This window comes from Scardinius erythrophthalmus (genome assembly GCF_964197995.2).
Source record: "Scardinius erythrophthalmus genome assembly, chromosome: 23".
NCBI classification, from domain to species: Eukaryota; Metazoa; Chordata; class Actinopteri; order Cypriniformes; family Leuciscidae; genus Scardinius; species Scardinius erythrophthalmus.
Window position 1 is genome coordinate 16,593,854 of NC_138243.1, and position 16,499 is coordinate 16,610,352.

The 16,499-nt window shown below is 38.1% G+C and overlaps 2 protein-coding genes across 3 annotated transcripts in view; one reads left to right on the forward strand and one right to left on the reverse strand.

Annotated features, from left to right (window-relative positions):
- Positions 1-4,451: 4,451 nt before the first annotated feature.
- On the reverse strand, positions 4,452-7,678 carry kpna7 (karyopherin alpha 7 (importin alpha 8)). Of its 2 annotated transcripts, none has more exons than XM_081353709.1 (10): positions 7,424-7,678; positions 7,194-7,331; positions 7,033-7,118; positions 6,679-6,947; positions 6,428-6,510; positions 6,078-6,341; positions 5,768-6,001; positions 5,058-5,240; positions 4,811-4,957; positions 4,452-4,635 (listed from the first exon to the last, which is right to left on the reverse strand). In XM_081353709.1, exons 1-10 carry the CDS (start codon positions 7,511-7,513, stop codon positions 4,546-4,548), a joined length of 1,584 nt encoding a protein of 527 aa, XP_081209835.1. In that variant the 5' UTR covers positions 7,514-7,678; the 3' UTR covers positions 4,452-4,545. The 2 variants fall into 2 exon arrangements, with proteins under 2 accessions (XP_081209835.1, XP_081209834.1); XM_081353708.1 differs by having other exon boundaries at positions 4,497-4,635; positions 6,078-6,267; positions 6,342-6,510; positions 7,424-7,644.
- Positions 7,679-11,148: 3,470 nt separating this feature from the next.
- Positions 11,149-16,499, forward strand: part of grm5a (glutamate receptor, metabotropic 5a) — a gene marked incomplete at both ends in the record, with an annotated part of 32,866 nt that continues 27,515 nt past the window's right edge. Inside the window, one exon of the mRNA XM_081354277.1 lies at positions 11,149-11,833. Coding sequence (XP_081210403.1) covers positions 11,149-11,833 — 685 coding nt within the window. The remainder of the gene's footprint in view (positions 11,834-16,499) is intronic.

Below are 16,499 nucleotides of genomic sequence, written 5' to 3' on the forward strand. Positions count from 1 at the left end.
TTCTTAGCTCTGAGTGGGAATCATTTTATCTGATTGTATGGTTTGATGCATAATGAAGCATGAATGTTATGTAAATTCTCAAATCTTTGTCCAAGGTCAAATTATAGATTTATTGTACAGAGCATGTTTAGAGGTTTTTTTTTTCTTTCTTTTTTAGGGGGGGGTGAAATGCTCATTTTCACTCAATCTCCTGTTAATCTTGAGTACCTATAGAGTAATATTGCATCCTTCATATCTCCAAAAAGTCTTTTGTTTTATTATATTTTTAATAGGGCTTGGGCGTCGTGACGTCATACTTGGCGTGGCGGCCATGTTGATGGCCTCGCGAATGTAAACATACAGCAAGTCAACGAGGAGAAGCAGAGTTGGGAGAAAGAAAAAAGATGTTAAAATCCCGAAAAGGATGTGGAATTTACGGAGATACGTTAAATAGGGAAGCAAGGGACCAGTATGTGGACAAAATCGGCAAAAAAAAGTGTAGTTAGTAGCTGTCAACCCTCCCGTTTTTTCCGGGTTTCTCACGTATTTGAGCTCTTTTCCCGCTGTCTTCCCGTTTTAGTATTTACCTATAAAATATCCCGAAAAATTACGATTTCAACATTCATCTTTCTGTTGCTATCCCTCTGCAAAACTGCAGCATTAACTAAGCGAGTTGTGAAGCTAGGTCTAACGTGACTTTGCTTACAGATTGGCGTGAAATCGTGCTCTCACAACAACCACGCTGTTATCTAAAAAAAGGCCAATATCACGCTAAGGTTGACTTCAAGTAAGCAAAACGATGCTTTGAAAACATCTGTTTTTCTGGAAGGGCAAGGGGGTAGCAACAGGACAACAGTACAGAGACTGACAGGTCCGATGGAAGGGCTAACATTAATGTTATGATAGTAAGTTATTAAAATACGGGATATTTTACAGGAAAATTTGTCCACATAACTTACTGGTCCCTGGTTTCCCTATTTAAAGTCGGCATGAAACGGAAGTTGAGATTGTAATTATTTCCTTGTTGTGACGCATATCCGAGTAAAACGGCTTCTGAAATTAGAAAAAAATGTAGGGCGGGGCTTGATTTCGTCCTTCGGGGAATTGATTGGATCGTTGGAGGTTTGGCGTTGCAAACAAAATCGAGGCAGATTTGAATGTCAGTTTACGTTCAGTTGTGGAGGATTTCTCTCCACCGGACTCCCCACCGTTACCCTCCCATGAAGGATTTTTTATTTTATTTTATTATTCCCGCGAACCAAGATGAGTCAAGTCAAGTTATCAGCCTTATTAGACATTCTCTGTTATCAGTCAAGTTCACCCTCGAGAGCATCTCGATAGCCGCACCCTCATCGGCTCTGGCCGCACCCTTTCGCCATGGCACGTGACCGAAAGAGAAGAGAGGTCGTTTCGAGGGGGGAGGGAAGGGTAATGTATTTGATTAAAGATTATAAGGGTACATGAATTTTAAAAAAATAATGAAGTACTCAGATAAATCATTTATAATAAACACTACAATATTACATATAAGAAGATTTGTCAAATTTGATTTCATGCCGACTTTAACGTATCCCCGTAAATTCCACATCCTTTTCGGGATTTTAACATCTTTTTTCTTTCTCCCAACTCTGCTTCTCCTCGTTCGACTTGCTGTATGTTTACATTCGCGAGGCCATCAACATGGCCGCCACGCCAAGTATGACGTCACGACGCCCAAGCCCTATTCAAAGATAGGCTGTACCGAGTCTTTCCGGAAAAAAACGAGCGGCTGGGGGCGGGCCGTGTGGGCGAAGCTTAGCTGTGCTTACCCGCCTAGCTAACAACACACAGAGACATTTGTTCAACAGTTTTACTCACCGTTCCAACGCACGACCGCGAACCTTTATCATTGTGACTGCTCGATCCTTAAGCATTAGACGATCTGCAAATCCGTCGATCTGGGCTTTGTTTATAAAACAATCATCGTCGAAATGCAGGGAACAACAGTCTTACACAACTCCGTTTATGCTCAGGAAAACAAACTCCATCCACGGGTTCCTTAACGCTGGGTTCTTTGGGAATCTGTGCAGGGTTGTCTTGCCCTGGCAACCAAAAACAACACTTCTTTGGTGACATTGACTTCCCAAAAGCCGGGCAGGGCGCTTTGATGGCGAACTGCTTTCACTCTCTTGCTCTAGTCTACGAGTGCGCGCGCGCGCGATCTTACCGAAGAAGTGCCCTTAGGACCCATATAAGGAAATTCCGCTCTATCTTACCTAAGACAGAGCCATGCTCGAAAAAAACTTTCCGAAACTTGTGACAAACAGGAAGGAGTATTTTTGGAACAAAAATACTCCTTCAAACATACAACTTAGTTTTTGAAACTTTGTCCATGTTTAGCATGGGAATCCAACTCTTTACCAGTGTAAAAAACTCAGTATGCATGAAATAGCATTTCACCCCCCCCCCCTCCCCCCCTTTAAGAAAGCTCTCCCACAAAGAACCAACAGTTACTCTGAATAGGTTATATTGATTCAGACCAAAATGTGTCCAATCCTAGTAAGTGGAGCATTTCACGTTCCACTTTTTCTGGCTGAAGCAAATAGTCATTAAAGATGCATTCATTAATATTGGTTTATTCGGAGTTCACACTTGCTAATGTGTCAAGCTGAAAGCACACATTTCTCTTCTATAAGATTACTTGGTATTCAAAATTATAATTGCTATGAAACAGATACAATTTGTCAATTTAAAGACACCTGATACAATAGTCCAGGATTTGTACACGGGATGAATCTGTTTTGGGAAGGGAGTACATTTTTCAAAAAAAACACAAAAGATGCTCAAGTTTGATTTGAATCATTGTCTAAACTATCGAGCATGTTAATATCTATATTTTATGAATTTAGGTGATCCTGGAGACGTGTATACTTGGTGTCTGGTCTTAGTTTACACCGTAATGGCACAAAACCAAATTACAGTGGTTAACAGTAGGGGTGGAACGGTACATGTATTCGTATTGAACCGAAACGGTACGGGCGTCACGGCTCGGTGCATGAATATACACGGAGAATACACGGTATAAAAATAAATAAAACTCGCGTGCAAATTAATGAATGTAATGCGGAACTACTGTTAGGGGCTGTTTACACCTGGCCACTTCATGCGTTTTCTCAGATCGGATAGCTATCTGATTTATCAAAGCGATTACATTTACACCTGGTCACATAAATGTGTTTTTGCGAAACGGATTTAAATCCGATCTTCAATTCCCGCGCTATATGCAGATTTAATGGAGTGCACGTCGCCGAAAGCAACAGATATGAGCTGCATTTTATTGATAATCTGCTAAAATTTCAAAATCAAAGACCGCAATAGGAGAGAGCGGCAACAGCCCTGGTAAGATGTGCAAACTATCGCAAATCAAAGTGAAAGTAAATCGCAGACGCTTAACACACAGTCATCATCATTAAACGTAAAGAAACGAAATGAGTTTCGTCTGGAATGCGGCCCAGACCTCCTCCTGAAGTTGTTTGAGCGATCGGATTCAAATCCATCTCGAATGCGGATAGCTATCCGATCTGAGAAAACGCATGAAGTGGCCAGGTGTAAACAGCCCCTTAGATACACAGGTTCTTTAGGGACACCTAATCTGTAGCTCCGTAGCGATGTCAAGATTGCAATGCTGGAATATGGGTGGGTGGGTGGGGGGGGGTGAGAGAGAGGGGGGGAGGGGGGCGCGCAGGGACGATCGAACAGTGGAAACATAAAAACGTACTCCGTCATTTTGTTCATAGGACATCAAACTGCAAAGTGTTTACTTATATTTGTGTATACTCGCAATAAAACACAACATTGTGCTTTTATCAAACTGTAACCTACAACGGTCTCCCTAACACAGTAAGTTACACATTCTACATTGATTAAAAAAGAAAATCAAATTTTTTTTAATGGTAGTATTACTTTATACAGAAATAAATTTATAATTCAGATGAGAATACAGTTAGTGTTAAACTTAAGGAAAACAAATATTTTGATCTGAAATATTGCAAATTAATTTTAAATTCATTCAGGTACAATTACCAAACATATCAAGGTCTTTGTCTTTAATTAAGCTAATTATATAAATCTATTGTCAATGCACTACAAATAAACTGGTTCTATGTCTTTAATAAAACCCATTTAAAAAAAAAAAACTTTAGACATTTTCCTTTGGTGGTACAGCCTGAGACATGCACAAAAAAAAAAAAAAATTGCCCTCTACATTTGTTTTGCTTTTCCCTCCATTGTACCGAACTTGAACCGAACCGTGACTTCCGTGTACCATTCCACCCCTAGTTAACAGCCACTGCCAACACCAAATAAGACTTACTGTAAGCCATTTGTCATGTCTTAGCACGTTAAGTGGCTCTGGTGGCATTTACAAAAAAAACAAATCTAAAACTGTGCTACCTTGCAAGCACGATCTTTCATGAAAACTTCTACTGTACAACACCAACTGCCTTGCCGCCTCCCAAATCAAGAAAAATAGGCCAGAACATGCTGCAAAAATAATCCTTTATTCAATTGAAGCTTTAAAAAGATATATCAAAAGTCAAATCTTTTTTGGACCTCAGATGCTCCAAAGACAAAGTTTGTGTCTGTGGCTTCCGTTGTCAGGCACTGATCTTCACCATCCTGAGGGAGTCAAGGAGAGCGTCGTGGGAAGACGTCAGAGAGGGTAAAAAGAAATAGTGAATGGTTTATGGAAAAATGTCTTTAGTTTTCCCAGATCAAAGTGCATTTGCAAACAAAAGGATTACGAAAACATTTGACAAACTTGCTAACAAAAATGACTTTCAGCGACACCCACCTCACTGAAATACTTCTCAATAAGAGCTTGAGCCGCTCTATAAACAGTATTGTTCTCATGGTTTTGAAGAAACTCAATTCGATCCAGCCCTCCCACCTCCTCCACCAGCAAACAAAGCTTATCCACCTCACCAAGTTTCTCAGCAGCCTGCAGAAGGTACACAGTTGATATTTTAGCATCTCAATGCCAAGCACTGGGAGTTGGAGGGTTTTGCAGATTTCTTTATGAAGCCACACAGTGAACTCACCAAGAAAATGTTATTTATAGCATCTAGGATGACCAGGACCGTCTTGGTGTCTTTTACTTGAAGCAAGTTCAAGATGGCCTCTAAAGCACCACACTTGACCAGATGAACAACTTGGTCTACGGTCCCACCACTTGTGTAGTTAGTCACTGCCCATACTGCCTCTCGCTGGGTTTTGAAGTCACCCTGCAATACAAAGAGTTTGAGTATCCCAAAGTGTCAAATACTGGCCAAACCAACACTGAAAAAGTACATTGTATTTTAATACGCAAGACATTTTATCACCAAATTAGACAGCCATTTATGAATCCCACTTAGAATTTACCCCAAAATATTGGCAAACTAATGCAAAAATCAGACCACCACTGCAGCCCAAAAAGGTTGTTATCAAAGTCAAATCATGATATAACCACAAACATTGAAAACAGAAGTTCTTGCACAAGACATTCATTGTAACCATTTGCTTGTACAAGTCTGCTCTTTCCATATAATTACCTCAAAGATTTGACAATGCATGTTACAGTATAGTTTTCCCAACTGGAAATGAAACCACATTTCAAAGGGTCTCAGGAGGGACTACTTGTATAATTGGCCTCATTTTATGCCCAGCATTAGGAGCATGCAATCACGTTGAAGCCAGAACGTTTTATAGGCAACTCTGCAGGGGCAGAAAACTCAACATAAAAGCAAGACAGTTATCAGTTATGACATACATTCCTTAGGAGATCCACCAGAGGAGCCAACAATCCACACGTGATGAGCTGTTGAATCTGTTGGCAGGGTCCAGCTGCAATGTTGGACACTGCCCAAGCTGCCTCCTTCTGAACACTGGACTTAGGGTGTCGCATCAGCTGGGGCAAGGCACTCAACACGCCTGCATCAATGGCCGCTTGCGTCTGCAGGTCTGAACCGCTGACAATGTTCCCAATTGACCGTAGGGCTGGTGTCTAGAGAATATTGGTGAAACTCCTCTTAAGTGGCCCAACATCAAGACCAAAAAGGTAAAAACACTGGAGTACTTACCACCACAGAGAGTTCCTCAAAGCCCAACAGCTCAACCAACCGTGGAAGAATTCCTGTCTTGATGACCACATCAATTCGTTCATTGGGTCCATCGGTGAGGTACGAAATGGCCCAGCATGCATCAGATAGGACGGATTTGTCACCGTGGTGGAGCAGTTGGATTATGGAGGGGAGCATTTGTTGGACAGCACTGAAACGAGGGAAGGGATTCTTGTTCCTACAAAGGTTCGACAGGGTCCATGTAAGGTTGCGAAGGTATCCCACCTGCAAAACATTTTATGTAGTTTACATTCTGCATGTTTGTTTACATGTGCCATTTCAGAGATGTGGGGAGTCCAGAAGAAACTCACAGGAGCATCTGGTGTGAGTCGTGCCAACAACGCAGGGATGACGCCACAGTCGATCAAGGAGTCTCGATAGGATGGACCATCACCTAAAATGGAAGAATGAACACTGGGGCAAATGGTTCCAAAACTTCAGAGTAATACAACTAGCAGTTTTCTACAAAATACCCAAGTTTCACCAAACATTACAGTGCAAGTGTTCAACCTCCATATTCTTTTAGGATTTAGAGGCCCCCTGAAGTTCAAAGTATCCTCACCTGCAATGTTGCCTAAAGCCCAGACAGCCTGTTCACTGATGTTCAGCATTGGTGAAGCCAGCAGGGCAATGAAGGCTGGTACCGCTCCATGCTCTACCACTTGCTGTGTGTGCCAAGAAGTGCCAGATGCAACATTAGTAAGGGACCAGGCAGCCTCAAACTGCAGCATAGGGTCATCGTTCCTCCCTAGAAACTCCACAAAGCGAGTCAGAAGTCCTGCTTCAACGATCTCCTTAAGGGGAGGGTTCCTCTCCCGAGAAAGCAGCTTCCTGTAGGGATCAATTTGAAGGTTGGTAATGCTCTGTAACATGATTTGAGATGACTGCTAGTCAAGATAAGATTTGGTTACTGTACCTAGCTGCTTGACAACCTTGTCTCTGCATCTCTGGGCTGTCAGCGTTCACACTTGCAACAATCTCTTGAATCGTTGCAGATATGACCTTAACCAGATGAAAACAGTGAGATAAAACATTGTAAAAACGTGTGTTTTAATTGAAGGTAGAAGTAGTAAACACCTGTTCGTTGTCAGTGTTAAACTCTGGTGACAGGGGTTCCTCATTTCCCAATGAAATATTTCTCCTCTTCAGAATACTTTCAACCCTTTGAGCTTTTCGAAGCTCAACACATTCTGCAATTCTGCGGTCACGCATTTTCTGCAAGCAGAGATAGGGTGAGTGAATCTATCAAGAGATTAAGGAGAACTGTTGAAAGTGGAAAAAATAGCCAGAATGGATGCACAGCTCACCGTTGGCTCCTTGCCCTTATTTTTGAACTTGGACATGCGTTTATCAGACAGATTTTCAGTAGGCATTTTGACACTCAATGCACTAGCCATAGGCAAATCACTCCTAACAAACTTCTACAGGAGGTTTTAAGATCAAACGTTACAATAACTGCTAAAACAGAACTGACAGCAGGAGTTTGTGTACAAAACAGATCTCTCAGCGCTAGACTCAACTGCAATAAAAATGTAACCAGCTGCAAAGAGCATTTAATAGACAAGCACAATTAGAATCAGGTGATATTAATTTATAGCCTTGGGACACACCTCAGATCAGAGGATTCACCCTTTGTTTGGTGTGTATTAGATGTTATTTCACGTTTTAGATCACACAACTACAGTATAATAATTATAAAAGTCAGTCAATAACCAACTAATGCCACAACCTAAGAAAAAATATGATTTTGAAGTTTTTGAAACGTGTTCCTGTGAAATAAAAAAGTATGTTATTGCCATCTAGAGGCCAATAGTGATATAAGACACGGAAAAGCTGCTTGTGCTGCTGTCTTTTTGAATGAATGTCCTTTCTTAAAAATCCCTTGCAGCCATATATATACAGTACATATATATATATATATATGTATGAAGAGTTCAGATGCAAAAGCCTCTAAGTGCCATCTGAAATTTTCTTCTAGAATTATCATTTTTATGAAGCTCGTATATTTAAGTTCAGTAATTTCACTTAAATGGCAATGAAAATTACCTATTAATTGCCATTTAAATGAAATTACTGAACTTAAATAAACGAGCTTGATAAAAATTATCATTCTAGAAGAAAATTTCAGATGGCACTTAGAGGTTTTTGCATCTGAACTCTTCATATATATATATAAACCATTTCTATTGAAGTACATCAAATATGAAAAATAGTAAAATCCATTTTACCTAAAATACATCTATATATTTTTAATAAAACCTTTAAATACATTTCATTTTATTAATAAGAAAATATCTGATACCTCAACTTCATAGTGTCACTTGGATTTGCTCTGGAAAAAATTCTTTGAAAGTATTACATATTTTACAATTAACGGTTGTATTGCTCTGTAGGCCTGTATAGCATGACTAGTTTTGAATGTGATCTACATCAATAATTCCCAACCAAGTCTTCAAATGAATATGTAAAAAATTAAAACATTAAAACGAGCTACTTGGTTAGTCTTTTTTTTATTTTTTTTATAGTATGGATTGTTTAGTTTAAAAGTGAATCAAATCACATCTAAATGTATTTTTAAAGCGCTAGAGTGTACCAAAGTGCAGTACAAATTTTATAAGGATAAAAAAAAACCTCATATTAGAGAAATAAATATATACAAATATATACTATATATACAATAATAAACAAACATCACAAATGCATCTAATCCAAACCTAATGGTCCTTACAAAGTGGCAAAGACCTCATCAAACAAATACGTCTTGAGAAAGGTTTTAAACATGTTTACAGAGCTAGAGGATCTAATAGACATAAGTAAGCCATTCCACAACTTAGGGCCAGCAACTGAGAAAGGAAAGCACATTGTAAAAGTGTGCAACTGAATAATATTAATGATACCCTGTAAGTTGTGAGTTATTTCTGGTCTGGTGTTGATGGTAAAAGTGACTAACTGTTGGGATTGTGTTGTGGGGTTGTAAAACCAAAAGGTTATAAACAGCACTGACATGATAAATTATATCATTTTTTGAGTTACCAGATGATGGCGCTGTGCCCGTATGACTGAGGGAAGTGGTCAAAGTTCTGCATCAGTCCTTATAGTCACTGCAAGAAATATTTAAGAGAAAAAAATCTAATAAAAACGGTCAAGGAATGACCAGATTCTTAAACCTTTACAGCTTTTTTAATATGACTTTTAATTAAAAAACAGCGAATACTGCAATGGACAGTAAATACCTCTATAGTTTGTAAAACAGAGAAGTTTATGGGTATACAAAATAAAAGATCACCTGACAAAAAAAAAAAAAAAAATATATATATATATATATATATATATATATATATATATATATATATATATATATATATATATAGACTTTACTTATACAGACAGAGGTGACTGTGAGTATGTAACTTCTGTATGTTTTCATCTTCATGGACTGTTAGAACAAGATGTAAATATTTAGAAAAATATATGTCACGTGACGCGCGCGAGAGTTGTTGCTGAAGTGAACGCGCATCGCACGCGCTCATACACCCAGAGACACTCCGATTGTGAGAAGAACACGAGCAAAACAACGACCGAACGGTAAGTTACATTATCACTGGTGTTTTCATAATCATTAGCGTTGGTATTTAACACTTTTCAATATATGTCTAATGCCTCACGCTTAAATTCATGGTCATGTTTCTGATGATTTGAACGGTCATGTGCTTCCTTAGTGAGTTCTTCATGTAAGTTCTTGATTATGTGTTATGGCATTGACAACGTATGAAGTGGTATTCCGCCACAGTGTGATTTTCATTGCCACACATAGATTCAGATTCACTGGATTATCAGCACCATGTATTTCAGCACCACGGACAGCTCATACAACAGCGAATGCTGATTGGATCGTGTAACTTTTGAGTCTGAGCACCTTAATTAATCAATCTATTAATTAAGTAATATCTTGCTAATGTTTAACGTCTCTTTTAAACGAACTATTACACGAACAAAATAATGTACAACAGCTACAACAAAGAAAAGAAAAGAAACCGTTCAACCATTAGCAAACTGTCTATACAGTATGGATTTCCCTGTACTATTGAGTTACTGTTGGTGGTTTGTCACGAATTCAATTTAACGGAATGCACTTTGTAAGTCTGCCCAACAATTATGTGTTTTCTGTCGTTTTGGAAAACTTAAGATATCCTGTCCAGTCCTGGCTGTTTAAAAATGCATCGTAGTTCCTTTGAAGTTAGAGCGCAAAACATACAGTAGTAATGGAAGAACATAAATAGTGCATCTATGTCCCAATACCAACTCTGTGTTTTGAACATGAAGAATCAACCTGATTAAGTGTACATGGGGTTCTGTGTTCATACAGTGGGGTTATATCAGTCTGTTGCAAACAAAGAGTATAGTATAAATCCCTAGTATTTCTCCATGTGATCTGTATATACATATATATTATGATATAATGGCTGGCTTATAACCATCATTCTGGGGAATTCTGTATTTAACTCCTTTTTAATCAAATTAATAATTCATTTAGAGTAATGAAAAAGAGGTTAAGGGTAAAGAGGCAGTATAAATATTCAGTGGCTGCAAATCTGCATAAGATCATTATCTTCTGGGTCTCAGTGTTTTGGAAAATCTCTGAGGTTATGAATACATGAATCTGAATCGATACATCTTGTAAGATTTGCATGCTTATTGTTTCTAACAGGTGTTAATGATGCATCCCATTGCTGAGATCTGACTGGAATGAGCACATTTCACGAACTTCTTCCTGTGCGTTTCAACTTTGTTTTCCTCCTGATCTCGAGATATTTAGAGGAAGGCAGAAAAATCCTCACTCTTTAGAATAAGACGTTGCCCTGGCGACAGCTCATCCTTATCACGACTCTCGCAAATATGCACCTCTGTGATTCAGTGGGAGGTTGATGATCTCTAGGGATATTGCTCTGAATATTTCTGCTTCTTGTGACTCTTTCAGATGCCCTGAGGAACCTACTCGCATTCTACACTCTGATCTGAGAGGGCCGAGGAAATGGGGATTTTACACTTACTGTTGTTTGTGCTGATCGGAGACAGATTGGGTCCTACGCGGCCGGATAATTTAGCGAAGGCCCAGGCCAGCGAGCGACGCGTCTTGGCCCACATCCCCGGCGACATCATCATCGGGGCGCTCTTCTCCGTCCATCATCAGCCGCCGGCCGACAAGGTTCACGAGCGCAAGTGCGGCGCCGTACGCGAGCAGTACGGCATCCAGCGGGTGGAGGCCATGATGCACACCCTGGACCGCATCAATGCGGACCCACACATCCTACCCAACATCACGCTGGGCTGCGAGATCAGAGACTCCTGCTGGCATTCGGCCGTGGCTCTGGAGCAGAGCATCGAGTTTATCCGTGACACCCTGGTCTCGGCCGAGGAGGAGGAGGGCATGACCAAGTGTTTAACTGAAGATGGAGGGACCCCCATGAAAGGGAAGAAGCCCATTGTGGGGCTGATCGGGCCTGGGTCCAGTTCCGTGGCCATCCAGGTTCAGAATCTCCTTCAGCTGTTCAACATTCCCCAGATTGCGTATTCGGCTACCAGTATGGATCTCAGCGATAAGTCTTTGTACAAGTACTTCATGAGGGTGGTGCCCTCCGACGCCCAGCAAGCCAGAGCGATGGTGGACATCGTCAAACGATACAACTGGACCTACGTATCTGCCATTCACACTGAAGGTACGTGATCTCTCTCCTTAGGGAAGCATTTTTCTCCACGGTTATCGTGAGATTTTCCAGTGCCTCTTAGAAGAACTGAATCTGCACTGAAACTCTTTTAGTTTTCGTCCTCATATTAGTATTTCACAAAAGTCTTCCAGTAGGAACACAGATCTCCACCAGCACGTAACACTATTATTTAAAGTGCTAAATCTTCCACATTCTCAAAGTGAGAGATTTCCAGAGGGATTTTTTTTTAGGTGATAATGTATCACTCTATCTGTTGTGGTTCACCTTTATCTAGGCCTAAACAGCTAAATCTCTTTATTTTTCATAGAGGGAAATGACACATCACAGTCCTTATAAAGTGTGTATGTCTCAGATGCGGAATGTGCCACATATAGTCAGGATCCATCATTTTTAAGTACTTTTTTTATTCAATTATACTTGGTTAGAAAAAATTTAACACCGTTTAAACTGCACAAAGTCAAACTTTGTATCTTGGAGTATCATACTATTGTAGTTTTTATAAATATTTTGAATTCGTTTTTATTTTTATTTAGTTTTGTTTTCATATTTTTAGTTAAAGTTTTAGTAATTCTTTTGGGTGTTCTTGTAATTTTATATATTTATTTTAATATAACTATATAGTAGTGCTGGCAACAATCCAAAATAAAAGTTTGTATTTACATAATATATGTGACCCTGGATCACAAAACCAGTCACATGTCACACGGGTATATTTGTGGAAATAGCCAACAATACATTATATGGGTCAAAATCATCGATTTTTCTTTTATGCCAAAAATCATGAGGATATTAAGTAAAGATCATGTTCCATGGAGATATTTTGTAAATTTCCTACCGTAAATATAATAAAAAAAAATTTGTGAGTGAATGCAGCACAATCGCGAACATGAATGGACAACTTTAAAGGCGATTTTCTCAATGTTTCGATTTTTTTTGCACTCTCAGATTCAATATTTTCAATAGTTGTATCTCAGCCAAATATTGTCCTATCCTAACAAACCATACATCAATGGAATGCTTATTTATTCAGCTTTCAGATATATAAATCTCAATTTCAAAAAATTTAGCCATGTGACTGGTTTTGTGGTCCAGCGTCACATATGTGTATATGTGTATAATTATTTTGTATATATAAATACATGTATATGCAAGTAGGCCTATATATTTAAGAAAAATGTGTTATTTAAATATAATATAAATTATGTATAAATATATATACATGCAAATATTTCTTAAATATATACATGCTTGTGTGTTTATTTATATATACAAAATAATTATGCACAGTGCACACATATATTAATCACGGTTAATCGTTGCCCAGCACTACAGCTTTTAATCCTTTTTATTTGAGTTTTACTGTATATTAGAAACTGTATATATCAAGCAGATTGGCTGAAAGATTGGTGATCTCACAGACAGGTGTTAATTGCCAGCAGGTAGTTAAATGTGGAGCCCACCACAGTTTTCACCCACATACAGAACAGGGAGCTGTGAAAAGCTCCATGATGTTGATTTATTTGCTTGCATATTCTGTAGCTCCTTTTTTTAATTATATCATACTTTGACATTTGTAATTTCTGGGCTCATTTGTTGGCTATATTAATAAAATAGACCATATGTTTGTAGTCACATTTGATTTGACTGGTTTTTAACCAGCTTGTCAATCACTGAGCACCAATGGAAAATAGGTGGTTTGCCTTGTTTTAGATGAAAATAACCCTTTTAAAAAGTATGTTACCGTTATTCTGAGCCACATTCTAAATAGCCTAAACCAATTTGATGAATAAATCACTCTTTCTGTAAAACATTAAACAAGTTCAGGTAAAGACACCATTTGCATTTTTTTTGCAAAACTCTAAACACATTCTCACTCACTAAAACACATTTCGCACTGTGCAACTACAACACAGTTGTCATCGTTTACGACTCAAAATTGTTCACACTTGTTTCTAATGATGTGACCAAACCGACTGTACATAATACAAGAGTGCCTAAATTGACTCAAATGTTGCACTGAATGTTTATACAAACAATGGATGGAAACGATATAAGAGGGAGAGGAGGAAGAGTATGTGTGAGAGGTGGTGAACAAGGAGGAAGAGGATGAGGACGAAAAAGAGCAGGATGTTGATCTGGCATTCCAGAGGGTTTTTCCCTTTGCCTGGCAAAAGATGACATTTCCGTTGCCAGCCGTTCGTTTTAGTCCTTAAAATGCAATATCTGTAAAAGAAAATGTCTCCCTTTGCTTTGAACTTTGAGCGTTGTAACTTTGCAGATGTTGTTTATGCTCGAACAGCAACATTACACACTAAGTAGAGTTAAAAAAAGTGAAATCATAATCAACCACCTCTTTAACCTTTTTGGCTTTTGCAGTCGGGTCACTATATTTTTACAGTATGCAAGTGCTGAATATACAGACATTCAATAGGCCTACTATACAATATTCAGTACTATACTATACTTGCAGTGCATACAGTATCCAATTTGTTCACCTTTCTACTGTAAGTTTTTTGATGTAGTGTATAATGAATGATCTGTAGCGTTTATAATATTATATAATATCGCTGTGTGTATGATCAGTAAGCATTATCAGATAAAATGCTTTTGAGGCAATTGTTTGATTTTGCCAGAGGAGTCAGATGTTCTCTGAATGTAGTTTGAAGATTTGGTTTTGTGTTTAAGGTTTTGAGAAAGCGGGTGATGGTTGCGACAAACGTGTTTTGCAGTAATGAAAGCTTTGTACATAATAGTGAGATTTACTGTATTGATGTGCAAAATGATGTGCCAAGCAGAATCATCCCTTCCTGCAGATTTGTCTATCTATTGTTTCATCATGTTCAAGAGTGTCTTTGATGTTTGCACACAGCGTACACAGAATGAATGGTTAATAGCCACGCTCACGTATTGTGTTGCTGCTGTGCTTTTGTTTTGGCCTTTTTTTGGCCTCATGACAGATCACAGAACAAACAGAAATCATTAACTGAAAGGCGACCATGATGATCATTTACATCTTTAGCTCTGTTTTCACTGTCTGTGGGCGTTTAATGAATTTTCCTGTTTGAGTGAACACACTGTTTAAAGTCTTGTCTGCAATGTCTGTCTCTCTGTAGGAGGGAAAGAGACAGTTGACGTCGTCACAATATCTGTGTGCAGAGGTCATTTTAGCCACATTTGTTATCGCTTCTTATGACCAATCAGTTGGATTTTGAGACCACTTGATTACTGCTCTTTATCGATGAAGTGCCTGGAAGATATTATGTAACTCAGATTTTTTTTAATTATATCCATGTTTATCTGAGACAGAAGGTTCTAGTGAAGTTTGAGCGCAGCAAGAGAATGAATTCACAGAACTGGCAGAGAGGAATGGAGTGAAAGATTTGAAGAAGTCCTTCCCTGGGGAGAGAGATTAGAGATGGAATCGTGCGCATTTGGAAATGCATTTCTCAAATCTAAGTCATCAGAAGGATGAGATGCATTTGAAAGTCATGAAGTTATACATGGGTGACACACTTATATGATCATTTACACAATGGCTTTAAAGTGAACAGAATGGCTGGTGCTAAATAACCTGTCATTGCTCAGTGAGGGATTGAGAGATCATTCTCTTGGTTTTGTTTTTATTTTTTCCAAATTTCGATATTATCATACTGATTTCTGTAATTGTAGCAAACATTTTAGAATTTTTTATAGTGAGGCAAACCACAAAGGTTGTTGTTGTTTAATTTCCTGGAGGAATTTGTCATTAATTGGCATTTGTTAGTTAAAAGATTACAAAACAATATTTAAAGCTAGGTAAAGTGTTAAAATAATAGCAATTTCACATTTTATCATACAGACAAGACACTATACTTTCAAAAGTTTGGGGTTGCTAAGATTCTCTCTTTATTCTCTTATGCTCACCATTTCTGCATTTATTAAGTACAGTAAACAGTAATATTGTGAAATATTATTACATCTAATATTATTATTATTATTTGAAATAACTTATTTGCAGTTGTAATAATGTAATTTATTCCTGTGATGGCAAAGCTGAATTTTCAGCATCATTACTCCAGTCTTCAGTGTCACATCATTCTAAATAATTTCAGAAATCATTCTAATATGCTAATTTGCTCCTCAAAAAACATTTATTATTCAAAACATTTATGTCAAAAACAGTCATGCTGCTTAATATTTTTGTGGAAACCATGATTCATTTATGAACAGAAATTTTAAAAGAACAGCATTGATTTGAAATAGCATTTAATAACAATAAAACAAAACATTATAATTGGCTCTACTGTTACTTTTAATCAATTTAATAAAAAAAATAATATATATATATATATATATATATATATATATATATATATATATATATATATATATATATATATATATATATATATTTAATCTTGCTGCACCCCAAGCATTTGAATGGCAATGTACATTATTAATATATTGAGACATTATTAATGGGAACACTAAAATGTACTGCATAACAGTACAGTTCCTGTACAGTTGGTACAGTTCCTCGAAACTTTCATGTTAGGATGAACAACAATGGACAGTTTTCCCCTTGACAAACACAGCGTGGAATGCTAATAGCGAACTGGGGTTAGATGCTTTCCTTTGGGATGCAGTGGTGATAGGGCATCTCAGTGACTTTGAACCT

What these genes read in the sequence shown, in the direction of transcription:
- kpna7 (XM_081353708.1), bottom strand. Translation starts at nt 7,513, where the DNA reads ATGGCTAGTGCATTGAGTGTCAAAATGCCTACTGAAAATCTGTCTGAT. An exon ending in CTACATAAAATGTTTTGCAG is followed by an intron (nt 6,268 to 6,341) that starts GTGGGATACCTT and finishes CCCTCGTTTCAG; the next exon opens with TGCTGTCCAACAAATGCTCC. An exon ending in CTATAAATAACATTTTCTTG is followed by an intron (nt 4,958 to 5,057) that starts GTGAGTTCACTG and finishes TACCTTCTGCAG; the next exon opens with GCTGCTGAGAAACTTGGTGA.